The sequence below is a fragment of the Eretmochelys imbricata genome, chromosome 19 (genome assembly GCF_965152235.1).
Source record: "Eretmochelys imbricata isolate rEreImb1 chromosome 19, rEreImb1.hap1, whole genome shotgun sequence".
NCBI lineage: Eukaryota > Metazoa > Chordata > Testudines > Cheloniidae > Eretmochelys > Eretmochelys imbricata.
Genome location: NC_135590.1, coordinates 5427737 through 5454513, shown reverse-complemented (window position 1 = coordinate 5454513; position 26777 = coordinate 5427737). Strand labels below are relative to the sequence as shown.

Below are 26777 nucleotides of genomic sequence, written 5' to 3'. Positions count from 1 at the left end.
GTTTCCCAGCTTTTCTCTGGAACCATCAGGGTAGAAATCTCCTTTTGTGTAATAAAAAAAAAAAAAGGAGAGATCTGAGGGTCTCAGGACTCCAGCAGCTGAGGCTTTAAGGAAAACACTGACGACCACAAGGCTTAGGATAAACTCATGAGAGTTCACAACACTGACTTCCACTGCACTTAGGACCTGGGAATTTGGGGCAGGCTGCTGGTCGTAGTGGATCTTTGGCCAGACCCAATTCCATGTCTCAATGCTCAGCAAGAGTGTGTAGCCAAGTGCTGGGTTACTCTGAGCACCCCAGCTAGATAAACCCCCCTGCTGGTGTAATGGGTACCGGCCTGGCTCTCTCTCTCTCTCTCTCTCTCTCTCTCTCTCTCTCTCTCTCTCTCTCTCTCTCTCTCACACACACACACACACACACACACACACACACACACACACACACACACACACACACACACACACACACACACACACACACACACACGTGCGACTGAAGCAGGGATCTTCAGAGCTTAAAGAAAAAAGAGCACAGGCAAGTCCAGCATGAGCCAAAGCACCATAGATCGTGGCTGTAACAACTCATATGCTCTACGGATCAGCACCGACCAGGACTTGTATCACACTCACCAGTGGGTTACACTGGCACCATGTGGGATCTGTGATGAGCACATTCTTCCTACAGAAATTGGCCCATCTCCTCCTTTCTACTCGGAACATAAGGTCCGGGTGAATTCCTAGCATAGCTTCTCTCCTTCCTTTCCCTACATCACTCAGAATCCAATGAGGAATTTCTCAGTGACTTTCTGGCAGCCTTCCCAATGGAGAGGCCTCTGCTATTTTAGTCCCCAGGAAGCCTGCTTTCTTACTGATTCCATCTGGACAGTCAGTGGCTCAATGTGTCTGTGGCAGATGGGCCCAACGGGTGGCCTTCAGGTCTGAAACAGGTTCGGAGGGCGAGGGTTAGATTAGAAGTGAAATCAGGAGTTAGGGATTGGGTTCAGATTAGACATTGTACAGATGCCCAGAGGGACAGAAATCTGCTAGATACACTGACCTTGTGGGCGTTTCACTGTCTTGGAACAACATCTTGTGTGTGAACTGCAGTTCTTGGGACGTGTCAGCCCCATCTGAACCAGAACCAGGGGAAAAGGGCTCCCCGGTTCGACCCACAATGAAACCGAAAGGGCAGATTAAAATCTGGGGATTTGGACCTGATCACCACTGAAATTCAAAGGGGGTTGAATCTGAACTGTGGCCCCTTTCTAGCTAACATTGATTTTTGTGGATTGGACAGACTCATCAGGACCCAGTTTTACACGTCAGCCAAAAGATAGCAGGTGTTGCAGCCCGACACTGAGGTCAGCACTGACTCAGAGGGGAGAGCACCCCTTTTCTGGAGTCACACCCCTCCCCCCCAATCATGAGGAGAGATCATGCCTCAGCTCAGCATTGATACCTGACAAGAGATCGCCCCTGATTCAGTCCCCCCCACTGCTTCCGCTAGCACCGCAGCATTGAGACCAGCCCTGACTCAGGCAGGAGTCACTCTTCCCACGCCCTGGAGTACTCACCTGCCTCTTACAGGTCTCCCATCCAAGGGCCAAACAAGGCCCAACCTGCTTAGCAGCGTGATGCTACACAAACACCGCCTTAGCCTTAGCGGTGAATTTTCTGTCTAAGCTGTAGGCTTCTTTCACAGCCCTTGTGCTATTTTACAGCCGTTTTATACCAGTGACTCTCATTCAATTCGAAAGCACAGGATCTCTGGCTAGACTCTTTCCCCTGGCCTGCCCTGCCTGGAAGAAATTCCCCTTCACCTGAGCCATGAACTACAGCTAGTCCCCGGGATCTCATGTGACAGAGGAGGGCGTGAAGGGGACTCCCAGCCAATCTCTCTGCCCTCAACTAGGAAGCTGCTCCATATTAATGAGTCTGCCCCACCTTCTCTCCTCCTCCAGGCTATTGCAAAAGCCTGTCCAGCTGTTGGATTTGCAAGCTTGTGCATTTGAGGGCTGGCTGGCTGGCTGGCTGGCTTTACCTGGACTTTCAGCTAGCAGAAGGGGAAACTTCCCTGCTTCTGACCTAGCCAGAAGCCCTCACCATGGCTAACTGCTTTGGTAGCCTAAAACTCTGCCTTCTCCTCCAAGCCACCTGCCTATGCCTGGCTCAGCTTGTAAGTGTTCTCCTTTATATCCTTATGCTTGGAATGTGTCAGGGTTGGGCTGGGGGGCTGGGGAACTGTCCCCTGTCTGCACCCCACTGTAAAACGTTGAGCTCTTTGTCAAATTGCTTGCAACGCTGAGCTGCTTTCTGATTCTTTGCCTTCTCTTATTTTTCTACGAGCTTTCAGCTAGTTTCCCATTCCGGCAGTGCTTAGCCCAGGGAAAATCCATAGGGAAATTCCCAGGGGGAATCCAGAGCCCCCATACCCCGAAATAACCTCTAACTACTTGAAACCATCTTCATCTCTGTCGGGAGAATGAGGGGGCCCTGGAGAAAGGGAGCGCCTGTGTTGACACCTGAGTGGCACGGTTCTTTTGGAGTTTTTCAGACTCACAAGGTTTTCTTTCATTCACCATCCGTGTCTTTTGCCTCCTGTCCCCTCGGGGCCGTGCCTACGTGTTTCTGGTTAGGTGGAATCCTGCTGCAATTGAGTTGCTGCAGAACTGCTTGGTGTCAGCCAGACTCGGGGAGGAGGGCTGCGTTCATTAGCCACTGCTAGGGAAGGGTTTGAATGGAAGGATTTGCAGAGAGGCAGCAGGCCTTTTGTAGGTCCCTGGATAGTTGCGAAGAGGGATAATGGGGATAAAGCCCTAGCAGGGATGAAGCCAGGTTGGGGATATTCTCTCCCCCACCCTCATCCCCCTTGATGATTTTTGGAAGCATCATACAACCTGGGGCATTCTAAAGAGAAGGAAGGTGCTCCTTGGAAGTGTCTTTAGGCGCCAGAGATAAGCTAGCCCTGTTAGGGGATGGGTTAGTAATGGAAGGAAATACTCCCTCTGCCCCCAATTTGAGTGCTACAGAGGGACACCCCTGCTGAGCTCTTACCCCCAAGACTGGCTTTTTTTTTTGGCCAACAAAAGAAAAATGAAAATTAATACTTTTTTAAGGGGAAGTGTCATTTTCCAAAGAAAGGTTCCAAGCAGCGAGTGGGAGAGAAGACGGGACAGAGCTGAATAGGGCCACTCTGAATGAAGCTCTCCCTTGACAGAGAGCTGGAGCACGCAGTCTCTTGCACAGAAGAGGCTTGTGGTGGATGCATCGTGGCTTGTAGTAGCCTGGGAGCAAGCTGAATCCACTGCAAGGGGCGGGCTTGAGTCCACAACAGTGCCTAGGGCTTGGGAGCCCTCAAAACAAAGAAGCATTTGGCAAGGACAAAGGTGCCTATTCATTGGGTACTTCCAGGAAACTTTGCTCTCTCCTGCTGGCTGGCTGCTATTACGTATAAGGAGCAATAATGAGCTTTTTTCTTTTTCTTTCTAACAAATGTACAAAACCAACTGGCCTCTTCTCTTTAGAATAAATAAGCACTGATGAGTGAAGAACAAAGCCCCGAGCTGTCGCTGGCCATGTCAGATGCAACCAGCCCGTCTGGTTTTTGTTTCCATGAATCCCTGAATTCCATCTCTGCTTTTAGTCTCTCTTTCCTTAGCACGCCCCAAGAGGGGAGCAGGGATTTATTTGTGGAATTCCTACCACAAAAGCCTCAAGGCTGCAGATGAGGCTGCTTCTGCAGAGATCCCTATTCTTGACATGGGCTAAATAGCATGTTGTGAGATTGCAAAGATACTGTGGAACGTGCCTTAAGTGTTTCACCAAAGGGCTGGCACAATTAAGTCCCCTAGCAGAGTTTAAGACTGTGAGATTTGCAAAATTGCCCAAGGGATTTGGACACTCCATTGCCTTTAAAATTATTGGGACTGGGGCATCTAAATCCCCATAGCAACTTTGGATAGTTCAGCCTGCATCTTTAACTCTGGATCAACTAAGGTGAGCTGCAAAACCAGAGGCTACTTTAAAGCGCATCCTTAAGATTGAAGTTGCCTTTTGGAAGCGGGATGGGTGGGTGGAAGCATGATTCTGATCTCCGACATACACACACACTGCTGTAATTCCACTGGTTTCCATGGAGCTACTCCTGATTTACCCCTGTGTGCCTGAGCTCAGAGTCAGGCTCTGGGTTTCACTCTGTAAAGGAGAAAACGCAAACCCTGGCTGGGCTGTTTGAGAACAAGGAGCAGAATCAGGGACCAGCTTGCTTAGATGCTGTCCCTGGCCTGCCCCATTCATCCCTATATAAACCCCAGCTACGGGGGAGAAGCCTCGTGCCTGCTTCCTTTGCCAGTCAGAACAAAACTGCTCCTGGATGGGCTGTTTTGCAAGGGCAGCTCTGGACGGGGAGAAGCAGCTGTCACTTCCCAGGCCCTGGGCTGTCTGCTTTGTGTCTCGGGGAAGGGGTCCCCATGGCACGGAATTGTTCGCATGGCCGACGGTTGACGGTTGGAGCTTCACACCAGGCCTCCCTGCTGCTCTGAGTGCCCCGCCAGCCTGCAAACTGTGATCTGAAGTCCAGATGTCTCTCTGGGTTAGCAGGGCCGTGAGCTCTCCACTTGGGGCATTCTCTTGACCGGGAACGTGTGCTTCTCTTTCCTTTCCCGCAGCGAGGTCCTCCAGGAGAGCCCGGCCCCCGGGGGCCCCCGGGTCCGCCAGGAGTGCCAGGATCCGATGGCACTGATGTGAGTACACAGCTCACTAGCCTGAGCAAAGGGTGGGGGAAGGAGAGGGGCAGGGACAAAGAGGGGCATTGTGTCAGGGTACATAGTGGCACTTCCCAGCTGTGGCCAGCAGAGGGCGGAGGTGTGCACAGTCTGTGTGCTGAACCCCTGGTCTCTTTGTGCAGTAGGATGGAGCTCCTTCTGCAAAGATCCCTCCTCTCCTAATTTAGGGCCCCGCTTGGCTCCAGTTAAGCCCATGATAAAACTCCCTGTAGCAGCAGGATCGGGCTTGACATGCACACCTCCGCAGAGTCAGCCTTTGTCATGCCACTGGGCTGGCTGCAGGAGTCACCGGGTGATGTTCTCTGGCTTGTGGTATGCAGGAGGTCAGGATCATAGGGAACAAAGGAGTGGATGGGACCCCCTGGCTCATCCAGCCCTCTGTCATCACAGGCCCCCTGGCCATGTAATTCTATTAATGAAATTACCAAGCTTCGTCCTGAAACTAACCAGGTTAGTTTCCTTGTGGCCTTCACATCTATGGGTCTCCGCAACTCGCCAGGAGCTGCTGTTTTGCCTAGTGGTGGAAATAAAAGGCACAGACCCTCTTAAACTCAGAGGACCCAAACCCCTTCATTCCAACAATGCAGGGCAGGTCAGGGAAGAGAAACTGGAACAGTTATATTTTAACCCTCTCATTGCCGGCTCTCCTAGATTCGCCAGCACGCGGCTGCCTCTTTCCATGTGTTTGTGCAGTGAGCAGTGCAACAGGACCCTCGTCCTGATTGGGGCCTCTGAGTTCTGTTGCAATACAGATAAAAATAAGGGCATCCACCATTGTGTCTTAAAAGAGACGCAAGGGCTCTGCATTGTCTTTCTTGTCCGTTTCAGAGTAGTCTGGGCAAGGGTTGTCCCTTCTGAAGTCACTAGACTGTGGATCTGCAAAGGCTGTTTTTTCTGGGATACAAATTGATAGCCAGGAGGGACAGACTTGTCTCCAAGGGCCAGGTTTTCAAGGGTCTTTAGATCCCTAAAAGTGCAGCTAGTCATCCGGTGAGATTTTTTTCAAAAGCACCTTGAAATCAATGGGAGTTAAGGGATTTTCCCAATCCCATTAGATGTTTATCTGCACCTTTAGGCGCCGAAATACCTTTGCAAATCTGGTTCAGAATGGTTAATAATTAAAATAATAACTGTATTTGCAAAGCCCCTCTTCCCCTGCTCCCTGGAGCCCCGGCCAAATCGTTCAGGGTGCTGTCAGAAATGAGTAAAACGTCTCTGAAATGTACCGAAATGCAACAAGCCTGGAGTAAAGCCATCTGCATCAAGCGCCAAGCAAAGGGCCCAATCCTGAGGCTCCCCCACTCAGGCGGCTCCCGTCGATTTCAAAGGGAGGGTTTTGTGGGGTTGGGCCCAAAGATGAGAAGTGCAGAGGGGATCCTAAGGGAGGAAGAAGGGGTGGAGGGAAAGGGTCTACACGTGGCTCTTGCAGGGAGCATGATTGAAAATGCGGTTGGGGCAGACAGAACGGGTTCATCTGGGGTTTGAAAGTGCAGGGGGAGGGATCGGGGCATTTGGAGCAATGGGGTGATTGCCTGCTCACTGGGGATGCAGTGGTGAGGTTTCTGAAGGGCGTGCGGTGCCTGAGGCTTTCCGCCCGAGGCTCAGGGAGGGTGCCTGGAAGATAGGCCAGGCCTGTAAGTCATCAAGAACTGACCTGTTCTCTGGGCCCAGCCCCTCCAGAGAGACGCACCATCCGTGGTGTGGGATTTTGGTGCTATTTATACACTGAATGTAGCTGTGTCCTTCTCCTTGGGATCCACCCCCTGGAAGCTGGAAGCCAGGGTGGGGGAGAAGAGCAATGGCTTTTGACGAACTGTCTCTCTTCCAAAATCCTGTGGAGCATTTGGACCAAGCCTGCTCTAGTCTGGACAGGCTGAGTGCGGCCTGATTTGGGTGGTGAGCGTCATCTCCAGACCAGTGTGATCACGTGCAGCCCATGAAGGATTCTTCTCATCTCAGGCAGCTAGGTAACCATGTAGTGCTGCTTAGGGCTAGCTCATCGGAGGGCTAATGATGCACTTTTCTTGGCAGGTTTAGAGAACCTGAGGCCTCCTGAGGGCTCTGTGCAGAACTGAAAGTCTGTTTCTCTTTTTGGGGCCCCAGCAGGAGTGGGTGAGAGGGGCTGGTTCAGACATTCAGAGGCCTGGTGCCTGGTGCTGTCATCCCTTAAAGCAGGACTGAAGTACTAAACTGCACTTCATTCCAATGCAGGCAGTCCCCTTGAACTAGCCAGCCCAGATCAAATCCGCGTTTGCCCCAGTGTCCTCGTGTTAAGACACCGGCCCTTGGGTGAGAAATATGAGTGAAGCCTGGGTTGTGAGGCGCCTTGTTACCTCGTCAGACAGGCCACATTCCAACTTGGGTCATTCTGCACCCCCTGAATTCCTCCCCCTGGTTTCAACTGACTAGAGCTTTCTTCTCACCTGGTCCTAAGCTGGTGCATTGTGTTGTGTTCCACAGCTGCCACATCCCATCCCAGAGGGGGTTGCCCTTCAAGGCAGGGTGGAGCAATCCCTTTAGGCCAGCAATTCCCAAACTAGCCCACAGTATGGCTCCCCTCTTAAAGTTAAGATACCCTTGAGCACAAATCCTGGTTCTAATCCCCGGGGCACCCAGAGATCTTGGTTGCAGAGCAGAGGGATATTAGAGCACCATGCGGAGAAACCCTGGAGACAAACCTGCTTTACTGCAAGGGGCAGGTGGTGCAGCTGGGATACACCCCCCTAGCTTGTATGTGCTTAGTTCCTCTCTCTGGTTGCAGCATTTGGGACCAGCTCTCCTCTCCCGGCCTGCTGCTCCAACCTCTCCAGCTCACTTTGCCCTTCAGTTCTGTCCCCTCCCCATGCGTTCACTGCTCCTGCTCCGTCAGTTTTTGAATGACTCTTAAATGGGATCCTGTTTGAATTTTACACCGAAGAAGCGGCTTGGCAGCAGACCTGAGTCCCCGTGTGGTAACCCAGATGGGGAGAGGAAACTGTTTGGAGACTGACACCTGCCTGGATAGAAATCCTCTAGCAGGGCAGATCTGCCTCCAGTCTTGGGGGCTGACGATTCTCCGCTGTGGCAGACCATCCACCTGGGTGTGCTCCGCAGACCATCCACCTGGGTGTGCTCCGCAGACCATCCATCCGGCACTCAGGAATGGAAGGCTCTGCAGAAGCCCAGGATTCTTTCCTGTTTATAATGATCTCTTGTTTCCCTAGGGTGACAAAGGCCCACCAGGCGCTGCTGGGACCCCGGTGAGTGTGCACCAGCTCTCCGACATGCTTTGATTTCCACGCCTTTTCAGGACGTTGACTTTAATTTTTCCCAATGCCTATTTTAAAGGGCTCCAAGGGGGAACCAGGCGTTCCAGGCCCGGACGGGCCCCCCGGGAAGCCAGGCATTGATGTGAGTACAATCCCATTCTCTTCTCACAGCTGCTTAGTAGATGACAGAGTTGCCTCCCATTCTGCACCTTTGATTAGTTGCTCCAGACTCCCCTGTTCACGGCTGTGCTTCGTGAACTTAGCCCTCGTCCTGAGCTTCCAGATCCCATCCCATCCTCAGGGATCCCGTGGTGTGCATGGGATCCAGGGGCTGGAGTCACAGTTGCCTGGCTTATATATGAATATTCATGAACTGGAGTCCAACCGCAAGGCTAAAAGGAAGAGGGTCCTGATGGGAAATGTAGTCTTTAAGGTGGGAAGAAACAGCTGATCTCAGAGGAGGAAATGATCCTTCCTTCATGTGTCGGGGCAGGAGGAGGGGGGATGGGGATAAAAAGTGGGGGGAGGGGGGTTGAGCATTGTCGGAGGGGGGGTTGTTGGTGTCTGGAGCACCTCCCATAGGCCAGTGAGGAGACAGTTCTGGGGAGCAGAGACTTGTCATGGCTCCCGCCTATCTGACCTGTGGAGGGGAGACCCACAGAAAGGGGACCGTGCAGTAGAATGGCTGAGCCCGACGGAGAGCCCCAGGGGCCATCAAACAGGCGGCGTCAGCGCTCTCCAAAACAGCCCTTGTCCCAAAGGTGGGAGGGCCGGCTCGAGAAACAAGTAGCCCAGAGGGTGCTTCATGTTTCCAGCCTTGCTCAGATTATGCAAAGGCAGCTGTTTGTCCACAACGCTCCGCTCATGTGCTTCAGCACCCCGCCGAAGCCTCCCCGCTGCTCCAGTCGTTCCCCCGCTCACAGCTCTGCCGACGCTCCCTCCCAACCGGCAGCAGCACGAACCCGCTGCTAGTCCACGCCTGCCGCCCCACCCACCTCAGCCCCGCCCGGGCACCTGGGTCCTGTCGTGCTGGCCCCCTGCTACTGCAGCCCTGGGCTCCCTCCTCCCCAGCTCCGCCAATGCACCTCAACCCTGTCCTGCCGTCCCCTCCACGGTTCCATTCCTGGCCTGCCCTCTCATGTCTGCCATGCCCCTCGGGCCTGCCTCGCAAACCCCTGCTGCTGTTGGAGCTCTGAGAGCCGACCAGAGGTGGCAAGCTGTGCTGTGCTGTGCAGTGCAGTGTGTTTACAGCCTGGGGGGACAACAGCTGACCCCCCGAACTCCTTCGGCTGCGGGAATTGGAGCAGGATCAGAGCACAGTGACAGTGGAGAGGAATGGCTGGTGCATCCGCTCACTGGGCCAGCTCGTCCCTTTGTGCTAGACCCTGCGTGGGGCCATCGGGTAGCTGCCCGGTGGCTCTGAAGTGATGCAGCCACCCCGCCTGAGGCCCCAGATCATTAGAGGGAGCTCAGAGGGCTGGGAATTCTCCAGCTGAAGGTCTTTAATCTGAGTGGGATTTTAGGCTAACGCTGATCTCTGGCAGCAGGATGAGGAGGAATTGGGCTGGGACTTATTCTACCAAATCTGGGCCTATTATTGCACTCGGCACAGTTTGTTATTAACTCTGTCATGAGCCGGAAAGGCCCTTTAGAGACCCGAGAGGCGTCTTCTTATGCAGAGTTGCTTCCCACAGTCCGGCGGGGGCTCAGCCCTGCATGCTGCTAAAATCCTTTGGACCCATTTCTGTTGCCTCCAAATCCCTTTGCACAGAAGCTCAGGGTGTCCCTATTTGCAATGAGAAATCCAGGCTGACTGGAAGCTTCTCAGGCTGCTGCTGGTTACCAGCCTACCCACCCCAATCCATCTGCTCCCTAAAAGGGCACGTGGCCTCATGAGTTTTCCGTACAGGGCCTGGTCCCACTGAAATCAGACATCAGTGAGCATTGGATCAGGGTCAGAAACCCCCAGAACGTAGAGGCACCAGGTACCAAGCCAGCCTACAACACATATTTCTCTAACCACAGCTGCTGTGATAGGCCCCGATTTGGATCTCGTTTACTCCAGTGTAAATCCACTGGAGTCACTCCCAATTTACACTGGTGTAAATGAGATCAGAAGCCATCCCATAGGCTTTGTCTGCACTGGCAAAAATGGGATCTGTAATTCTCCAGCAGGACAGCTCCTGAGTGGTAGCATGAGTAGGAGTTGTAGTGTAGACAGGGCTCAGGGGTGCACCCACATTTTTATCACTGGGTTTTGGGGCTCACAGGGGCTGTTCATAATAACTGCAGGGTTTGTGGCTTTAAAAATGCTTTTAGGACTGAAGGAAAAGTGTGTGTGTGTGGAGGGTGTGCACCGGTTTGCGTGGTGTCTGTGTGTAGAGTGCGTCTAAATACAGGGATGGATGTACTGGGGAGGTGGGTGTATCTATGTGTCTGAGAGCATGTTGATGTTTTATGGTGTGAGCAGGGCTGAGGGTGTTTGGGGCAGAGGGGGAGATGGCTGGTATTCAGATATGTGCATTGAGGTGTTTGATTCAACTTGGAGGGGTCCTGAGGGGAGTCTATTGATGGGGGGCAGGATACGTAGCTAGCAGGGGGGTGTGGGTGAATGTGCGGCATGTTGTCTGAGCATGGGGTGTCAAGGGGTGTTTGAGTTTGAAGCATGGGTATGTATCTCCGGAGGGCAGTTGTGTTTGTGGCTGAGAGGCAGAGCTACTCAGACAATTACGGACAGGCAGAAACAAACACAGTTAAAGTATACAGTCCCATATATATACATATATTTTGCAATTGGAAGCGATTTCTTAAACCTGTTGACTTCAATTCATGCCTTCAATAATAAATGAATAGAATAATAAACCTTATTACAACAATGTTTTATTCATCCAGACTAATCCTCCCACTACAGATCTCAATTATTAGAATAAAATAGAAAAGAATTGGGCCGAATAGAGAGTCTTTCATATTCGCTATGTAAGGGTGCTTTACAAAGAGCTAGGAATTAGACGTTGCAAAGTGTGTAGCTCAAACAGTCAGGGGTGGGTATGAAAACCTCCTCAGAGTGAGCCAGATTCAGATCTCAGTGGCCCATGCTGGTGTAAATCTGGAGTAACTCCAGATTTACATCGGTGTAACTGAGATGCGACTATGCATATTATTACATCTGTCTAGTTATCCACCCAGAGTCACATATCTATCTGTCCCATCTCATTGCAGTATCTGAACACCAAGTTAGTGTTTATCTCAATAACAAAGGACACTTGATTTGATTATTTTCTAACTTTTATTTTATACCATTTTCGTTCCCTGTGCTGCGGAGGAGTGGGGACCTTTGGAGCTGGGCTGGTTCTTCACTCTGAGGACCTGATCCTGAAACCCTCAATCCCACAAATAATCCTTGCTCACCCAAGGAAGGATTTGCTCCCGGAAGGGTTGCAGGATGGGACCTCTGGTTTGTAACTTCCTCTCACCTGCCCTAGTGATGGCATTGAAATTTAATTCTTTGGTCTCAGTGACTGTTATATCCCTTCTTCCTTTATAAATAGGAGCTTCCCACTCATCCGAAAACACACACACACACAGAGACAGTTATAAGGCATTCTGTCTCAGCAAGAGACTAAAAGCCTCATTTTCAATACAGGAATGATGTGACGGCAAGTCATTTGCTGTGTGTTGTGTTTCTCTGCCTGATCTTGCAGCCCTCACGCAGGGGAACAAATTCCTGCAAGCAAGACTCCAATCTCATTCATAAAGTGGTGTAAACCCAGAGTAACTCCACTGATTTATACTGACGTAAATGTGGTTAGAATTTGGTGCAATGATTTCACTGGGATTGTTCACATGACTGACACCTGTAAACCAAGCCTGCTCATGTTCGGTGCCTTCTTTGGTGTGGACAAATGTCCACTAAGGTCTCAGTGCAGAGGAACTCCCCCGTGGGATGGGAATGCAGCACTCCCGAGGGCAAAGTCCCTTCTCTGAGACCTGGCCCACTGAGCTTGTGTCATGGGCAAATGCCAAAAAAGCTGAAATCTGTGGCCATGTCAACAGTACGTGGCGCTGCAGCTGGGCTGCTGTACCGGTGTGGCGTAGACATTTCCTGCGTTGATGGATGGGTTTTTTTGTTGTTGTTGCTGTAATTAATTTACCTCTCCGAGAGGCGGTAGCTGGCTCGATGGAAGAATCCTTCTATCTGCCTAGCTGTGTCTACCACTGGGATCCGGTCAACCTAACCGCGGTGCTCAGGGCACGAGGGAGTAGCTAGGTCCGTCTAATTTTGGCTTGAAAAGAAGGAAGGCTTGATGGCCAGCAGCAGTGGCATTGTGAAGAGGCGGGACGGTGGTTTATTCCCTGTGTTTCGTGGCACCACAACTTAGATCTAGGGCAAAAGCAACATTTCAACGTTTGCTGCCTCTTGTCTTCAGAACAGATGGACGAGCCCTTAGTAGCTTGTTAATAACCCAGCAAACCAGGTGGCTAAAACAACCCCAGCATAAATCCAATTGCATGGAGAGCCCAACGGAATGGGAAGTGACAGGGAAGAGGGTCTAATAATGAGAATGACTGTCTGCCATCTCTCCTCCCGCAGGGCCTGACTGGCGCAAAGGGGGAACCAGGGCCTCTCGGGAGGCCAGGGACTAAAGTAAGTGACTGGGGCTCTCGAGCTCCGACTCCAGTGCTGTCTTGTCCCTCCCTCCCAGAGGAGATGGGCGCAGAAGGGGGAGTTGGTTGGGGTGGTGAGGCCTGTTGGGTGGATGCCAGTTTAGCCATGTGCTGGGGTCAGGGAATATATGGGATCTAGTCAGGTGTGTCCATGCCCTCAACGGGTGTAAAACGGTGCAGCCTCACGGATTTCACCTTTGCCATAGGCCAGGATCCTGGGCTGAGACCAACACGAAGGTGAGATAAGAAGCCACCCTACTCATTGCACCCAGAAGGCCCAGTCAGGATCAGGCCCCATTACCCAGCCCTGTACGTGCCCGGAATAGGAGACGTCCCTGGGGGTGAGCTTTGGCCCTCCCAAGAGCAAGGGCTTGATTGGGCCAGTGAGATGTGGGCAAGCTTCCTGAAACGAGCGGAGAGTCTCATTGGTGCCAACGGGAGCTGAATCCGATCCAGAGGGAGACTAATCCTCCACTCCTGTGCACTATTAATTATGATTACAATAGCCCCTAGGTTCCCCAGTGCGAGCCATGGAGCAGGACCCATGGGCTAGGCCCTGTGTAAACACACAACAAAAAGACAGTCCCCGCCCCAAAGAGCCGACCGTCTGCACAGTCCTGCTTGAAGCCAGTGAAGGTGCTGCTGATTTCCGCCCATGGAGTGAGCCTGGATGCACATTTTAAAATGAATCTCCCCTGCCCCCCATGTCCCATTTCCCACCCTGACCTAACATTAACTCTCTTCTTCTGCCCTGCCAGGGCCAGCCTGGACTGCCAGGGCCACCGGGACTCCCCGTGAGTATCAGCTTCTGTCACATCAGCTAGTCGGAGAAGTCTATTGTTGTTGTCGCCTAGTGGCCTGGGAGTGGGAGCCGGGGAACGCCTGGGTTCTAATCCCAGGCTCACTCTGTAGGTGTGGGCAAGCCAATAAACCCCTCTGTGCCTCAGTTTCCCCCATGGGTAGGCTCACACGGGCCCACCTCGCCGGAGGAAGGATTGCGACGGGCTTCCCGACGCTCCCCTCTCCCTGTGCCTCACCCCTGAGCTTAGAATGAGAGGGGATTTCAGTGTCCATGGCCCTTCCAGTCTCTGGCCTGCCTGCTGAGAGGGCCAGCCAGAAGGCCGGTCAGTGCTGGTGCCCGTCACAGGGTGGTTTTGTGCTGTGAGCGCTTGTCTCCTGGAAACAAGGCTGAGACCCCCCAGCTGGTTCTTGCAGCAGAGGTGGCTAGCTGGCCCCTGTTGCTCTGTGGAGGTCGTAGAGGCCACGCAAGCTGTCCAGACCTCTGTGGCTTTGTCCACTAAACACTCTTCCCCCATCACTAACGTGGCCTTCGTTGAGGGAGATCCCACTGCCGCTACTGCCCTGCTCCCGTTCTTATGAGCTGTCCAAACCTCCGGCATCTTTCGACGAAGATCCCCGGGGGGCCCAGGGCAGCTGTCCCCTGCAGTGCCCCCTGTTTGGCAAGAACATTGGAAGCCCCCGGTACCTCTGAGATCCGTACATGGAGGGACCCTCAGCATGCAGCTCTCCCCCTCCAGCAAGGAATACGGGGCTGTAGGGAAGGTCAAGGAGCAGGCAAGCCAGAAGAGATGTATATTGTTCCCACTCTTGCCCTGTAGAGACTTCCCCCCAGAAAATTAACACAGTCTTGGGCTGAGTTCAATCTGAGAGGAATGATGTCCCAGTGGCTAGGGTGTTAGCCTAGGACGAAGGAGACCTGGCTTCCATTCTCTGCCCTGCCACCGACTCTCTTTGTGACCTTGGGTGAGTCACATAGTGCTTCTGTGCCTCACTTTACCATGTGTAAAGTGGAGACGATAGCCCTGCCCTACTTCTCAGGAGTGTAGGGAGGGTAAATACATTGAGGGCAAGGTGCTCAGATGTTATGAAGGGGGCCAGCTGAGTATTGAAGCTAGCGATTGTACTTCCTGCGTAGTGGCAGGTCAATGAAATTGAAGCCAGTGGAACTGCTCTGTAATGGGGAGCAGGGTGTGCCCATGTCCTTTGCTCTCTATAGAGTGAGAACCAGAATCTGACCCCCCCATGGAGTCCCTGCATGTCTCCCCCAGCCCCGGGCGGGCAAAGGGGCTGTTGTGTTTTCTCAGTGTTGTCTCTGAGTCAGAGAATTTCAGCCCATTATAACTTTCTTTTTGTTTCAGGGCCCTAGATTGTCGGGACCTCCTGTAAGTGCCGTGCTGCCGGGGCTTGGTTTGTGTCTTTGGCTGAGACGGGGTGGGGGCAGAATGGAGTTTTAAGTAAAAAATTCTCAGCAGCTTGTGAGTGGGGAATTTATCTGCTCAGGGGTGGGAGGGATAGCTCAGTGGTTTGAGCATTGGCCTGCTAAACCCAGGATTGTGAGTTCAATCTTTGAGGGGGCCATTTAGGGATCTGGGGCAAGAATTGGGGATTGGTCCTGCTTTGAGCGGGGGGTTGGACTAGATGACTTCCTGAGGTCCCATCCAACCCTGATATTCTGTGATTCTATGACTCCCATTAACATCGATCCCAATGCTGTGGCTCTCCCTGGCCATGGGAAAGATTTAACCTCCGGTGTCCTAGTCTGGGCCTGCACATTAATAACTGGAGTGGATCTAAAGGATCAGAGATGAGTCCCAGGAACAATGTAAATACAGTCACATTAACGCTCTCACGGCTGGCCCATTATTATTCCCCTAAAACCAGAGCAGGGCAAGTATATGGCTGCTGCATTCAGCAGCAGATGGCCCCGTTATTCCCATTCTACCTGGGTGTAACAGATACATTTAGCATCACAGCAGCTAAGTTCCGCCTGGAGGTAACCTGTTGCCCACAGGAGCAGAGCAGGTGCTATCTACCTGCCTTCGCCTGATTCACGTAGAAGGCACAACCTACCTGCAAGTGCCCGAGGGACCCTAATACATTCAGTCCTAGGCAAAGGGCTAAAATCTTCTTGTGCAAAAGCACTTTGCTCTGTGCAAGATCCCCTGGCAATGGATATTGTGTCCTATCACCAGCACATTTTGAAATCCACCAACGTGTGTAATGAATGACTGTCTCCTTTTTCCAAGGGGCCTGCGGGTCAGGTTGGACTTCCTGGTGAAATCGGAGTCTTGGGTCCTAAGGTGAGGAAGCACCGATCTGCACATGCACCGGCTTGTTCCTCTGACCCTACCTAGGGATGAGCCGGATTTTCAAAGGTCAGTTCTGGCTGCAGGAGCTCAGCCCCCGGATGGAAACACACCGTTATGGAAAAACTCCTACTGGTGACAGCCCTCTCAAAGAGCTGGCCTCAGGGGGCTACTTGCTTGCTGCTACGCAAGTTACTGCTTCAGTTCAAGAAGTAGGGGCAGCTGCATTTGCTGCTGAAAGTCACGGGTTCAAGCCCCATGAATGACTGAATTAGTGCAGTCTCCATGCTATGTAGCCCCCCTCAGGGGTACTGCATTGTTCTCCCTGACCTGACTCTCTTAGTAACTGCAGCCTTTTGCATGTTAACTTTATTTTGGGGTTGCCTCTTTTCAGGGTGAACTTGGACCTGATGGACCACGAGGCCCCCCAGGTCCCCCTGGGAAACCTGTGAGTATTAACCCATCTCCCCTGGAATTTCTCATCTGAGGTCCTAGCGTGAAGGGTGGATTAAGGGAGAGTCCTTGATCCAGGCCCCGGGATTGGACAGAATCCATATGCATCAGAAAGTCCGAATCAGAACTGCAAGTGGTGGTTAAGGGCCTGATCCAGGGAGGCACTCAGCATCCCGATCAGGCCTGTAATGCACTGCTGAACCCTGCTCAGCAGCCACCTGCATGGGGTGGAGATGACCTGAGCTAATCAAGGCTCATGCTTCAGGGTGTAAAGCTGATCTCTGTGAGGGTCAGGAAGGAAACGTCCCTGTGTGCAGTCCCTCTGGAACCTCAGGAATTGGGCACTGCCTTAGACAGGCTGCTAGAGTCTTTGTGGAGTGGTGAGGAGTGGGATACCTGGCTAGACTTTTAGCTGGTATGAAGGGAGGTGGGTTAATGGATTAGATGGGCCAGTGTTTGGGGCTAGTCTGATTAAACCCTCTTCATTTAAACTGTGGACAAATCACAGCAAGGTCTGTGTTCTACCAGTCAGCTATTAAGGTTAATATTTGGGATTTGGGCTAGATGTGAGCTGCATGGTTTCCCAAGGGACTATTTGCAGATGGAAATGCTCCAAGGGCTATGGCCTGGGCCAATGGTGGGCAACTGGCAGCCAGGACTCCTGGGTTCTATTTCCTGCTCTGAGAACACAGGGTATCTTATGGTTAGAGCAGGACAAGACGCGCAGCCAGGACTCCCAGCTTTTAGTCCCAGCTCTGCCAATGACTCAACTGTGTGACCCTGGGCATGTCGCTTCCCTGCTCTGTGCCTCAGATTCCCCATCTATAAAGGAGGATGCAATGTTTACCCACCTCTGTAAGCTGTTCTGAGATTAAAAAGCTGTGTATTGTTACTGTTATGTTAGGGCGCCTGATGGTTTTATTTCATTCCAGGGCCCCCCAGGACACATCCAAGGGCTGGAAGGCAGTGCTGATTTCTTGGTAAGCACTGCAGTTACATTAGGCTTTTAACAGACCCTCCCAGTGTAACAGCAGCTGAGAGCTCATTCCTGGGAAATGCCTTAACAAGTGTCATTTGGTAGCAGGGAAGAGATGTTTTGTAGCAACTTCTAGTGCTCAGACTCCTTCAGAGCTGTGATGTTCCCTGCACTGGCTGCCCCACTCTTTGAAACGCCGTGCTGCTGGGAGCCAAGGTGACACTCACTGGGCCATCAGCGCTTGCAGCCTTTGGGCCTCATCCTGCTCTGACCTCTGGGAGCAAATTGTATCTGCCAGCTCCTGCCTTTCCCTTCATGTGCCATATGCAGATGGTTGCCCTTTAGACTGGTGTATATACAGAGCCGAGCTTCTCCTTTGGGGCTGGCATGTAGTCAGGTGTGTCCCCTTAGGGCAGCGTCCTAGAGATGCCAGGTCCCTTTTGGGCTGCACATAGAACCAGGTCAGGCCCTGCTGTGGGGGCTGACAGTGCGACTGGGCCCCTGGGGTGGGTTCACAGAGCCACGTCTGTCCCTACAGAGCCAGCTCTGAGTTGCCTCAGCTGCATGGGCTGCCCCCAGTCCTTTACTCGCTGGCAGGTGGCTGGTTATACAGCTTGGGTGTCCCCGTTGTAACCCGGCAGTGGCTCCCTGCCTTCCTTCTTGTTCTCACTAGGGTAGGCCTCCTCCGACCTGCAGGCAGACCCATGCCATGCACAGGGGGAAAATATTTACTTCCTGGGGGGTATTTCTCGTGGTGACTGCCTGGTTCTCTTTGCACATCCCCAGCCCTCTTATTGACTCATGGCTAGATCTCTCCAACGGTCCCAGTCCGATGGTCAGTGAAGTCAATGGCAGGACTTCTTGTTGATTTCAGTGGCAGGCAGATCAACGATCGGAGAGTGTGTGATGGCAGGTCTGCCGCGCTGAGGGTGAGGGCTGTGGATCTGTGGCTCAGACTTCTCCTACCCCCCGCTGCCTGGGATCGCCCCCCCACCTCCCTGGTCACCTCCTACTCTGCATTCTGCTTGTGATTTCACGGAGCAGCACAGACCCCCCCCCCGGAAGGAGACAGGCGGGCTCAGTCTCGGGGGCGGAAGGATGTGCAGAACATTTGCTTTGTGCTGTGCTAATAATACAGAGCGAGGAAGGCCTGGAATTAAATGCCTGCAAGGGGCAAGTGACTCTGCAATTTCCCTCAAGAGCTTTATCGGGAAAAGCTCCACTCAAGCGAAGCCCCAATGCTGGGCGCACCCCAAGTGCCGCTTCTCTACAGCCTAATATTGTTTTCTGATTAAAACAAGCCACTTTTCTTTCTCCCACCCACTAGTGTCCAACCAACTGCCCGCCAGGGCCCAAAGGCCCCCAGGGACTTCAGGGACTGAAGGTAAGGTAACAACACCCCTGACCCAGGTGTTGAACCGGGGACCTCAACACATCAGCCTTGAGTTCTTGAGCTCTTATTTGTATTATTGCAGCACCTAGGTGCCCGCGTTGCGGACCAGGACCCCAGTGAGCTGGGTGCTGTATGGACATAAAGGGTCTGCTTCTCTCTTAGCTTGGAGACCGTAGCGGATGCATAAACTACTATCCAGGATCCGGCCCCTAGCTGGCTAGCGTGTTACACTGAGGACACAGGCTTGGGGACCTCCCCTCCGCACTCCTGCCAGCCCCCACCTCCAAATCTGAGAGCAGCTTCCAAAGGGTCCAGTGCTTCTGCCAGGCTCCCCAAGCCCTGCTTGCTTTGCACAGCCCCCTCCTGGCATAGGTGCGGGAACTAGAGGGCAGGGGTGCTGCTGTGCCCCTCTGGCTTGAAGTAGTAACAACAACCCAAATTACATGGTTTCCGCCTTCAGCATCCCCACTATATACATGGTTGCAGCACCCCCACCTCCTGGGCTGGGTAGAAGAGTCTCCCGGGGGTGAGCTGTTTACTGCTGCCCTCTGTGGTCCTTGGCTGCCCTCTGTTGTCCTCATGGATGGAAGGACACGGTGGGCTGCAGCAGAAAAATGCCCACCCTAGCTTCTGCCTGTGTGCAAACGTGCTGCGGTACCTGCCCATGCGTGCGTGATACCCCACAGCTGGGGGATTTACAGGGCAGACGCTGAGTGCACCCCGGGGGGAATCACTTTGAGTGCGGGACTCGGGGGAGCCTTAATTGCCATCTCTTTTCTCCTTTAGGGACACAAAGGCCGCCCCGGTGCCCTCGGGGAATCTGGCAGACAGGGCAGGCCGGTGAGTACAGCTCTCCTTACCAGGTGTCCCAGTCAGATGGAGAAGGGTTGGGGTGGGGGGGAGGGAGGACGGGAAGGGGGAATCTCTGCTCTCTCCTGTGTGGAGATGAGAGGGGGTCTGGAGGGAAAGAGAGACTGAAGGATGGAGAAAGTAAGGATGGGTGAGGAGGCAGTGAGGAGAGAAAAGCACCAGGAGAGAGAGAGAAGGAAGTGGATACTGGGGGTTAGGAGGAATAAGAGTGAGGGATAGGGGAAAGAGGGGGGTCCCTGCCCCCGGGCTTGCACCAGGAGGGCCAGTAAATGGAGCTGGAGCTTCCCATAGCGGGTCCCAGGCTGCCTGCCCTTCCCAGCGCTGAGTGGCTGCCTGGGGACTGGCTCTTCATCCACCCCAGGGTATTCAAATCCCATCCCCCATCACCATCCCTCCTAGGGTCCCACATGCAGGGATTGAGGGGCTCTGGGCAGTTTAGCTCTGGCCAGGGTTCGGAGCCAGCTCGTGGAGCCTTTCCTGCACTGACGTCTCTCCTCTCTCCTGTTCCCCCCAGGGTCCCCCGGGCGACATGGGCATTTCCGGAGAACAAGGCATCCCCGGCCCTCCAGTAACGTATTTACTGTTCTTATCGCTTGGTGCTTTTGACCTAGACTCATGGCCCAGGGGATTAGTTTATTTGTCACATTAGGCGTTTAGGGAACCCCCCCCGAGTCCAGCACAGCATAGCTCCCTATGGCCCAGCTGCTCCCCACAGTCTGACCCATCTCACTGTTAGGGGGGTTAGTCTGCCTCAGTCTCCCTTGGCCCTCTGGGGCGGTGCTGAGGGATTCCGCAGCCTATTCAAGTCCTGGGATGCAAGGTGGAGCCAACAAAAGCCCCACCCCCTGAGAGGGCGGGGCCACGGAACCCAGAACTTCGCTGATTATAGGAGACAAAGGGTGAAAAGATGAGGATGTAGTTCACGGGGACAGAGCAAGCGATCCCACGAGAACAGTAACCACAGCGCCCACGGCCATGAGAAGGAATCGAAGGAGTCAGGATAGGGCCCAGAGGAACTCTACAAACCAGGGACTGGAAAAAAGGCAACAGCCACAGAGAGCTCCCCCATCCAGCTTCCTCCTCCTGGACGGGCATTTGGCCATGCCGGCCAGTGCCAGGAGGGGCTGAAGACGTCTCGAGCAGCCCTGGAGTGCGAAGTCTTCTATTTACACCCAGCACAGTGAGAACAGGCGAGGTTCCCGCACACAGTGTCACCGAAACACCTCCAACCCCGCCCGAGGGAGAGAAAGGACATCTGGCTCTGAAGCTGGTGCAGTCCTTGGTCTCTCTGCTGAGCCTACCACTAAGGGGATAAATGAAAGAGGCACTGGGCTGGGAGTCAGGACATAGATTCATAGAATCATAGATATTAAGGTCAGAAGGGACCATTATGATCATCTAGTCTGACCTCCTGCACAATGCAGGCCACAGAATCTCACCCACCCACTCCTGCAAAAAACCTCTCACCTATATCTGAGCTATTGAAGTCCTCAAATCGTGGTTTAAAGACTTCAAGGAGCAGAGAATCCTCCAGCAAGTGACCCGTGCCCCATGCTACAGAGGAAGACAAAAAGCCTCCAGGGCCTCTTCCAATCTGCCCTGGAGGAAAATTCCTTCCCGACCCCAAATATGGCGATCAGCTAAACCCTGAGCATATGGGCAAGATTCACCAGCCAGACACCCAGGAAAGAAATCTCTATCCATGCTATAAAAAGGCTTTTAGGAAGCTGGGGTTTATTCCTGGCTCTGCCGCTCACAAGCAGTGGTTACCCTCGGCAAGTCTCTTCCTCCCTCTGGGCCTCATTGTCCACCCACTGGAACGTGGGGATACATGATTCTGACTCTGCTGTTTAAAGTGCATTGAGCTCTATGGATAAATGGTGCTGTGTAGAAGCTATGTGTTATTAGTGCTTCGCTGTTCCAACAGGGAGCCAGGTTCCTTTCTTATTCTTTCATCTCCCGCTTGTTTCATCCAAGCTGCTGTATAGTAATGCCGTCTCTTCGCTGCCAGTCCAGGACAGATCTGAGCCAGTGTCTTGGCAGTGACAGGCTTTGTAGCCAACTATTCACCGCGCTGGGGCCATCTAGTTTGCTTTTCCTTGATTAAAAACAGAGTGATCCAGTTCTGATCTCAGATACGCCGCTGTAAGTCCCTTGAAGTTAACGGAGGTGCTCTGGATTTATGCCAGCGTAACAGAGATCAGAATCTGGCTCCGTGTCTTACAGTCGTGCTAATACTGTGAGCCGTGAATATGGAATTCTGTTGTTACTTTGGGCTTCCTGTTCAGACACTGCCTCAAACAAGCTGGAGAAATGGGAAGACTTGAGAGGGCAAATACATTCCCTCAGGAGGCATGAATACAACACGGTGATTCGTCAGAATTTGAGAGGACTCTGTCTTCCCCCTCTAACCAGTGAGGCAGATAGATGGAAGTGAAATGCGTCTCAGAGCCAGCTGATAACATATTTCTCCCAGTGTAGCACATTCCCGGCATTCACTTTTGTCACTGTGCTGCACACCACCGCCATGGCATATTCTCCTGCTCCAAATGTACAGAGTCTTGCCACTTTCACTAAAGGAGAATCTCTGGCTGTGGTGTAGGTCCTCTGACACACAGCTGAGATGTTCTGATTCCACCCAGTAGAGGGCAGTGGTGCATATGGCCAGCAGCCGGTGCATTGCAATATGTTTCCCTGTATCCAGTCACCTCTGCAAATCCTTTATATGACCCTTCCTTTCCTAAATCTTGGGGGGAGGGGGGGTTAGCAAGCAAGTTCCTCTCACTACCTGTGTAGAGAAGACAGGAATGTATCATCCTGGTTATGTTGTTTTTAAACAGGGAAGAAATGTGCATGAAGAGCTTGTATTTTATATGACCAGTAAATGGAAAAATCAATAGGCTCAATTTTCCAGCTATAGTGTGTGTGGGAGGGTTTCTTTTAATCTCCCATGAAATTGATTGGGAACAGTGATTCGCCACAGAGGTGGGGTCTGAGCACAGACCTGAGAGCCAGGAACTCCTGGGTTGTGCCTCTGATCCTGGCACTGATTCCCTCTGTGAGCCTGGGGAAGTTGCAAATCCTCTCTATGCCTCAGTTTCCCCCAGCCAAAAATGGGAATAACACCTACTCTCAGCGGGGTTGGGAGGACTGATTAATTCATGATTAACTAGCACTTTGAAGAGGAAAAGTAATTAATGGCCAAATCCTTCAGTCCTGAAGCAGGTGAAATCCCTCTGAAATCAAGTGGGAGCTTTGCTGGAGTAAGGACTGCAAGCTCAGATCCATTAATAATAATAAACTGTTGGCCAGGAAGGGGCATGGGTGGAAATTGGCAGCACTTGCAGGGAGGGGAGGGCTCAGCCAGTGTTTCATAATTAACACTAAAATAGTATTTTCCAATAACACTTCTAAAAAGAATCACTTTATTCCTGGGTGGAGGTGTTCCGCAGAGAGACACCCTGTTTTGGATGCAAGATCTGACCAATTCTGACTAGTCCTGCTTCTTCTCTTGCTTTGACAGGGTCCTCAAGGCCTGAGAGGTTACCCTGGTATGGCGGGACCAAAGGGCCAGACGGTAAGGACGCCAGGGAGGTGTTAAACAACTCCCATGCTTTGCTCTAAGGAATGGAGCCCTAGGGATGGAATGGGGTCTGGTGATTAGAGCAGGGTGATGGGTTCTGGGAGTCAGGGCTCTGCTAGCTCTGGGAGGGGCGTGTGATCTAGTGGTCAGAAGAGGGGACTTGGAGTCAGGACTGTTGGTTTCTGTTCCTGGCTCTGCCGCTGATCTGCTGTGTTGCCTTGGTCAAGTCCCGTCGCACTCTGTGCCTCAGTTTCCCCATCTGTAAAATGGGGGTAATGATCCGACCCATAGCAGGGTGTGTGGCACAGAGTATTATCATCATCATCATTACTTGTTGCTGAACTCCCAGCCTTCAATATCCTAGTGAGCATCACTGACGTCCATGTTTGAGAGCATCAGGGGAAGGGAATTCACACACCGACCTGGCTCCTATGTGCTAGGGAAGGACAGTTCATAACATGTCCATAATCTAAACTTGTGCTCTGCTTTTCAGGGTCCCCATGGCTATAAAGGAATGGTTGGGTCTATCGGAGCTGCTGGCAGGCCGGTAAGTCCTTTCCTCTCTCTTCCTGGGCTGCTGCAATGATTGCATGTATGTGCCAGATCACGTCCCACCTAGCATCCATGGGGAGCATCTGTGCAGCCCTGTCTGACTCGCAGAGAGCCCTGTTGTTATCCTCCCAAAGGGTAGATCCTACCATGGTGAGTGAAAGCTCAGGGCACCCATGCAAAATAAAAACTGAGATCCCCAGCCTGGAAAAGCAAGGCTGAGTGCGTTTCCTGACACCATCGACTGCCCCCAAAGTGCCAATTTCTTCCAGAGTATCCAGGGCAGCAGCAGCCCCTGTCCCAGTGAAGCGTCTGTGAGTCAAATCCTTCTCTCAGCTGCATCTGTGCAAACCCTTTGAATCCACTGGCCTAAATAGGAGCAACATTCATCCCCATCTGTGTACGTTGTTACAAGGGGGATGAGTTTAAATAAACAGGATGCAGTGTGGCCTAGTGGATGGAGCACTCAGGACATTGGGGTTCTCTTCCTGGCTCTGCCTCTGGCCTGCTGGGTGATCTTGGACAAATTGCTTCTGTGCCTCAGTTTCCCCATCTGTAAAATGGAGGCGATGATATTGACTTCCTTTGGCGATCGGCTGATGAAAACTGTCTTGGTCTTGTTGTTAAATACAAGCCCTTGTACTAGCTGATCTGCAGTTTTGTGGCTGAGGCTCTTCTCTCCCCTTCGGATCCTTCCTGCTCACCTGGCATTGTCTACACTCCAGGATGGATTGTGAGGCAGGGTAGGCCTGTGGCATGGAACAGCCCTGTTAAGCCTTTGTGTATTTCCCTTCTCCCCTAGGGCGAGGAAGGCCCTAAGGGGCCACCTGGTGGAGCCGGCGAGAAGGGAGACCTCGTAAGTTAACTGTTTCATTGTGCTCCATGCACAGGTGTCTGCATGGGGTTTAAGAGGCAGGTATGGTGGCCATGCATTATGCCCAGGTCATATTTCACATCCCTGAAGAAGTGCTTTAAACCCAGAGCGCTTCATGTTTCTGTTCCATGCTTCACCTGTGGGCAGATGTGCCCCCAGCTGTGGTGTTCCAGACCGGTTCCTCACACATGGCTCTGCCAAATGCCCCTCTGTCCTAACCCACGGTCCCCCTTGCTATGGCAGTCTGGGCTCCCCCAAACAGCTCTGCCAATGCACTCCCAACCCTGAGCTGCTATTCCCATCCAGCGCCTCTCCCGAGCAGAGCGGCGGATCGTTTGGCGATATGGACGAGCATCCAGTAGGGACTCCTCTGCCGTTCCTAAGACCAGCTCATTTCACAAGCCAGGTGATAGCCCGATTCCAGAGCTGCTGGGTGGAGGGTCAGTTAACGTACCGGACACCGGCAACATGTAACTCGGTGGCCAGACTTGGCTCCAGGACAAGAAAGGAAACAGTCTCTGTCAGGAAGTTGGTGGCTTCACATAGCTTTCCAAAAGCTGCTGAGTGCATTCCCTGAATGGAGAGGCTCTCGCAGCTCCGAACCCCTCCGGCCCTTCCCAATACCCCTACAACCCATGGGGCAGAAATGGGTCCGAGAGGTCTGCAGATTGCAGTGCCCCTGCCCTGCCCCCACCAGCCCATTCCCTCAGCCTGATTCAAGGTCTTCACCACCGCCACAGTGTGACCAGAAATGCCAGCCACTCAGATCCCATGCAAACAGGATTAGGGGATTAGAGGACCCCCGGGGGTAAAGTCCAGACAACGGAAGAATCAAAATAAGGATTTGTGTGTTTGAAATTGCTCCAAGTCACCTGACTTCCTTCACTACCACCCTGAGCCATGCCTCTGCAGGTAGCTTGGGAACGCCATGAACTGCAGCTCCCAGATATTCGGTTTCCTATTCTTGCAGTCATGGGGGCTTCAGGCCTCCAAAGTGGGTGGGTGGCGGAGGGCTGGGAGAATCGTTCGCCACCTAGCCCCAGATCAGGTCCAGTCTCCCCTCCTTTCTCCCCCACTGTGACCCAGCTGTGCTGCGATACCTCCCTTTGATTCTGCACGAGTTAACACTCCCCCTAAAGATGGGGCGCAGAACCCACAACCTGATCCACTAGGGTTGTGCTGATGTCCCCAGAGCCAAGAGGGATGGTAAAATAATACTTGTTCTCCTTTTTTTTAGGGTGCCCGTGGCTTCAGGGGTCCCCAGGGAGCAATGGGCCCCAAAGGGGATAATGTAAGTACAGCATGTCTCTGGATTCAGGGGTGAAGCTCCTCAATCAAACCTGATTTGCTTCTCTCCCAAGGGGCTTGGGGTTCCCCCTCTCCCCGCCTGCCCCTCCACTCCCCCTTCCTCACAACCTGCAGCCACTTGCATCTCTTTGTTTGGGGCTGCCCTCTGTCCTGTCCCACTCCCTGCGAGCTGCCAACGAGGGGGGACGGAGAGGACGTTGCTATAAGATGGTGTGGCCACACCTGCAGCAAAGGGCATCAGCCCCTAGGCATCTGTCCCCAGATCCTCTCTTCATGATCCACCTGGCTTCTCCATTGAGGCTCTGCACATCTGGGCTTCCAAGCAGATTGGTCCTAACCTGCGCCACCCCCACCCCCTCCGGCAACTTTCTCATGGTGACTGTCCCTTCTCTTCCTTTGCAGGGACTCCCTGGCATCGATGGTAAAGACGGCACCCCCGGCACCCCTGGTGTGAAGGTGAGAGGCCAGGAGGGAGTGTGGGGAGAGGTTGGATAGTACCAGGATGTCTCCATTCACTCCTCCATACTTCCCAGTGTCTCTCTTTGCCCCTGTACAGATCAGACAGTTAATTCCCCTGCTCCATGTTAGATTCCCTGTGGCTGGGATCAGGCAGCCCCAGACCCCCGAGTCTCTTGCCTTCAGTCTGCCGTGGCAGTGGGAATGAACGTGCACCGCGGGTCAGTTGAGTGCTTGCTGGAAACCAGGGGCGCTTGGCCAGCACAACAGGGCACTGCTACTCCTGGCTGCAGCCTGGGCCGGGATCGCCGCGTCTTTGACCCTGATGAGTGCCGTGGGGTTTGCCATCATCAGATGGATGCTGATGTGGCACATGGATGGTTCCCAGGAGAGCGCCCCCACTCTCCCCACAATTGGTGACTTCAGATTGGGGTCACTGCAAGTGGGGTTGGGTGTTTATAGGGACCCAGAGTTTTTCTGGGTTGCTGGGAGTGCCCATGCCACCTCCTCT

General features: G+C 53.0%; 1 protein-coding gene across 2 annotated transcripts in view; it reads left to right on the top strand.

The window, feature by feature from the left end:
- Positions 1–26777, top strand: part of COL9A2 (collagen type IX alpha 2 chain) — a 45622-nt gene that overhangs the window by 3970 nt on the left and 14875 nt on the right. Inside the window, exons 1-18 of one of the 2 annotated variants that reach the window (XM_077838045.1) lie at positions 2105–2176; positions 4668–4742; positions 7988–8023; positions 8112–8174; positions 12624–12677; positions 13456–13491; positions 14857–14880; positions 15745–15798; positions 16199–16252; positions 17190–17237; positions 18561–18617; positions 19413–19466; positions 20011–20064; positions 23020–23073; positions 23573–23626; positions 24431–24484; positions 25740–25793; positions 26213–26266. In XM_077838045.1, the coding sequence (XP_077694171.1) occupies positions 2105–2176; positions 4668–4742; positions 7988–8023; positions 8112–8174; positions 12624–12677; positions 13456–13491; positions 14857–14880; positions 15745–15798; positions 16199–16252; positions 17190–17237; positions 18561–18617; positions 19413–19466; positions 20011–20064; positions 23020–23073; positions 23573–23626; positions 24431–24484; positions 25740–25793; positions 26213–26266 (951 nt within the window). Of the gene's footprint in view, positions 1–2104; positions 2177–4667; positions 4743–7987; positions 8024–8111; positions 8175–12623; positions 12678–13455; positions 13492–14856; positions 14881–15744; positions 15799–16198; positions 16253–17189; positions 17238–18560; positions 18618–19412; positions 19467–20010; positions 20065–23019; positions 23074–23572; positions 23627–24430; positions 24485–25739; positions 25794–26212; positions 26267–26777 lie in introns of those variants that run through there. The other variant, XM_077838044.1, reaches the window with a different exon arrangement.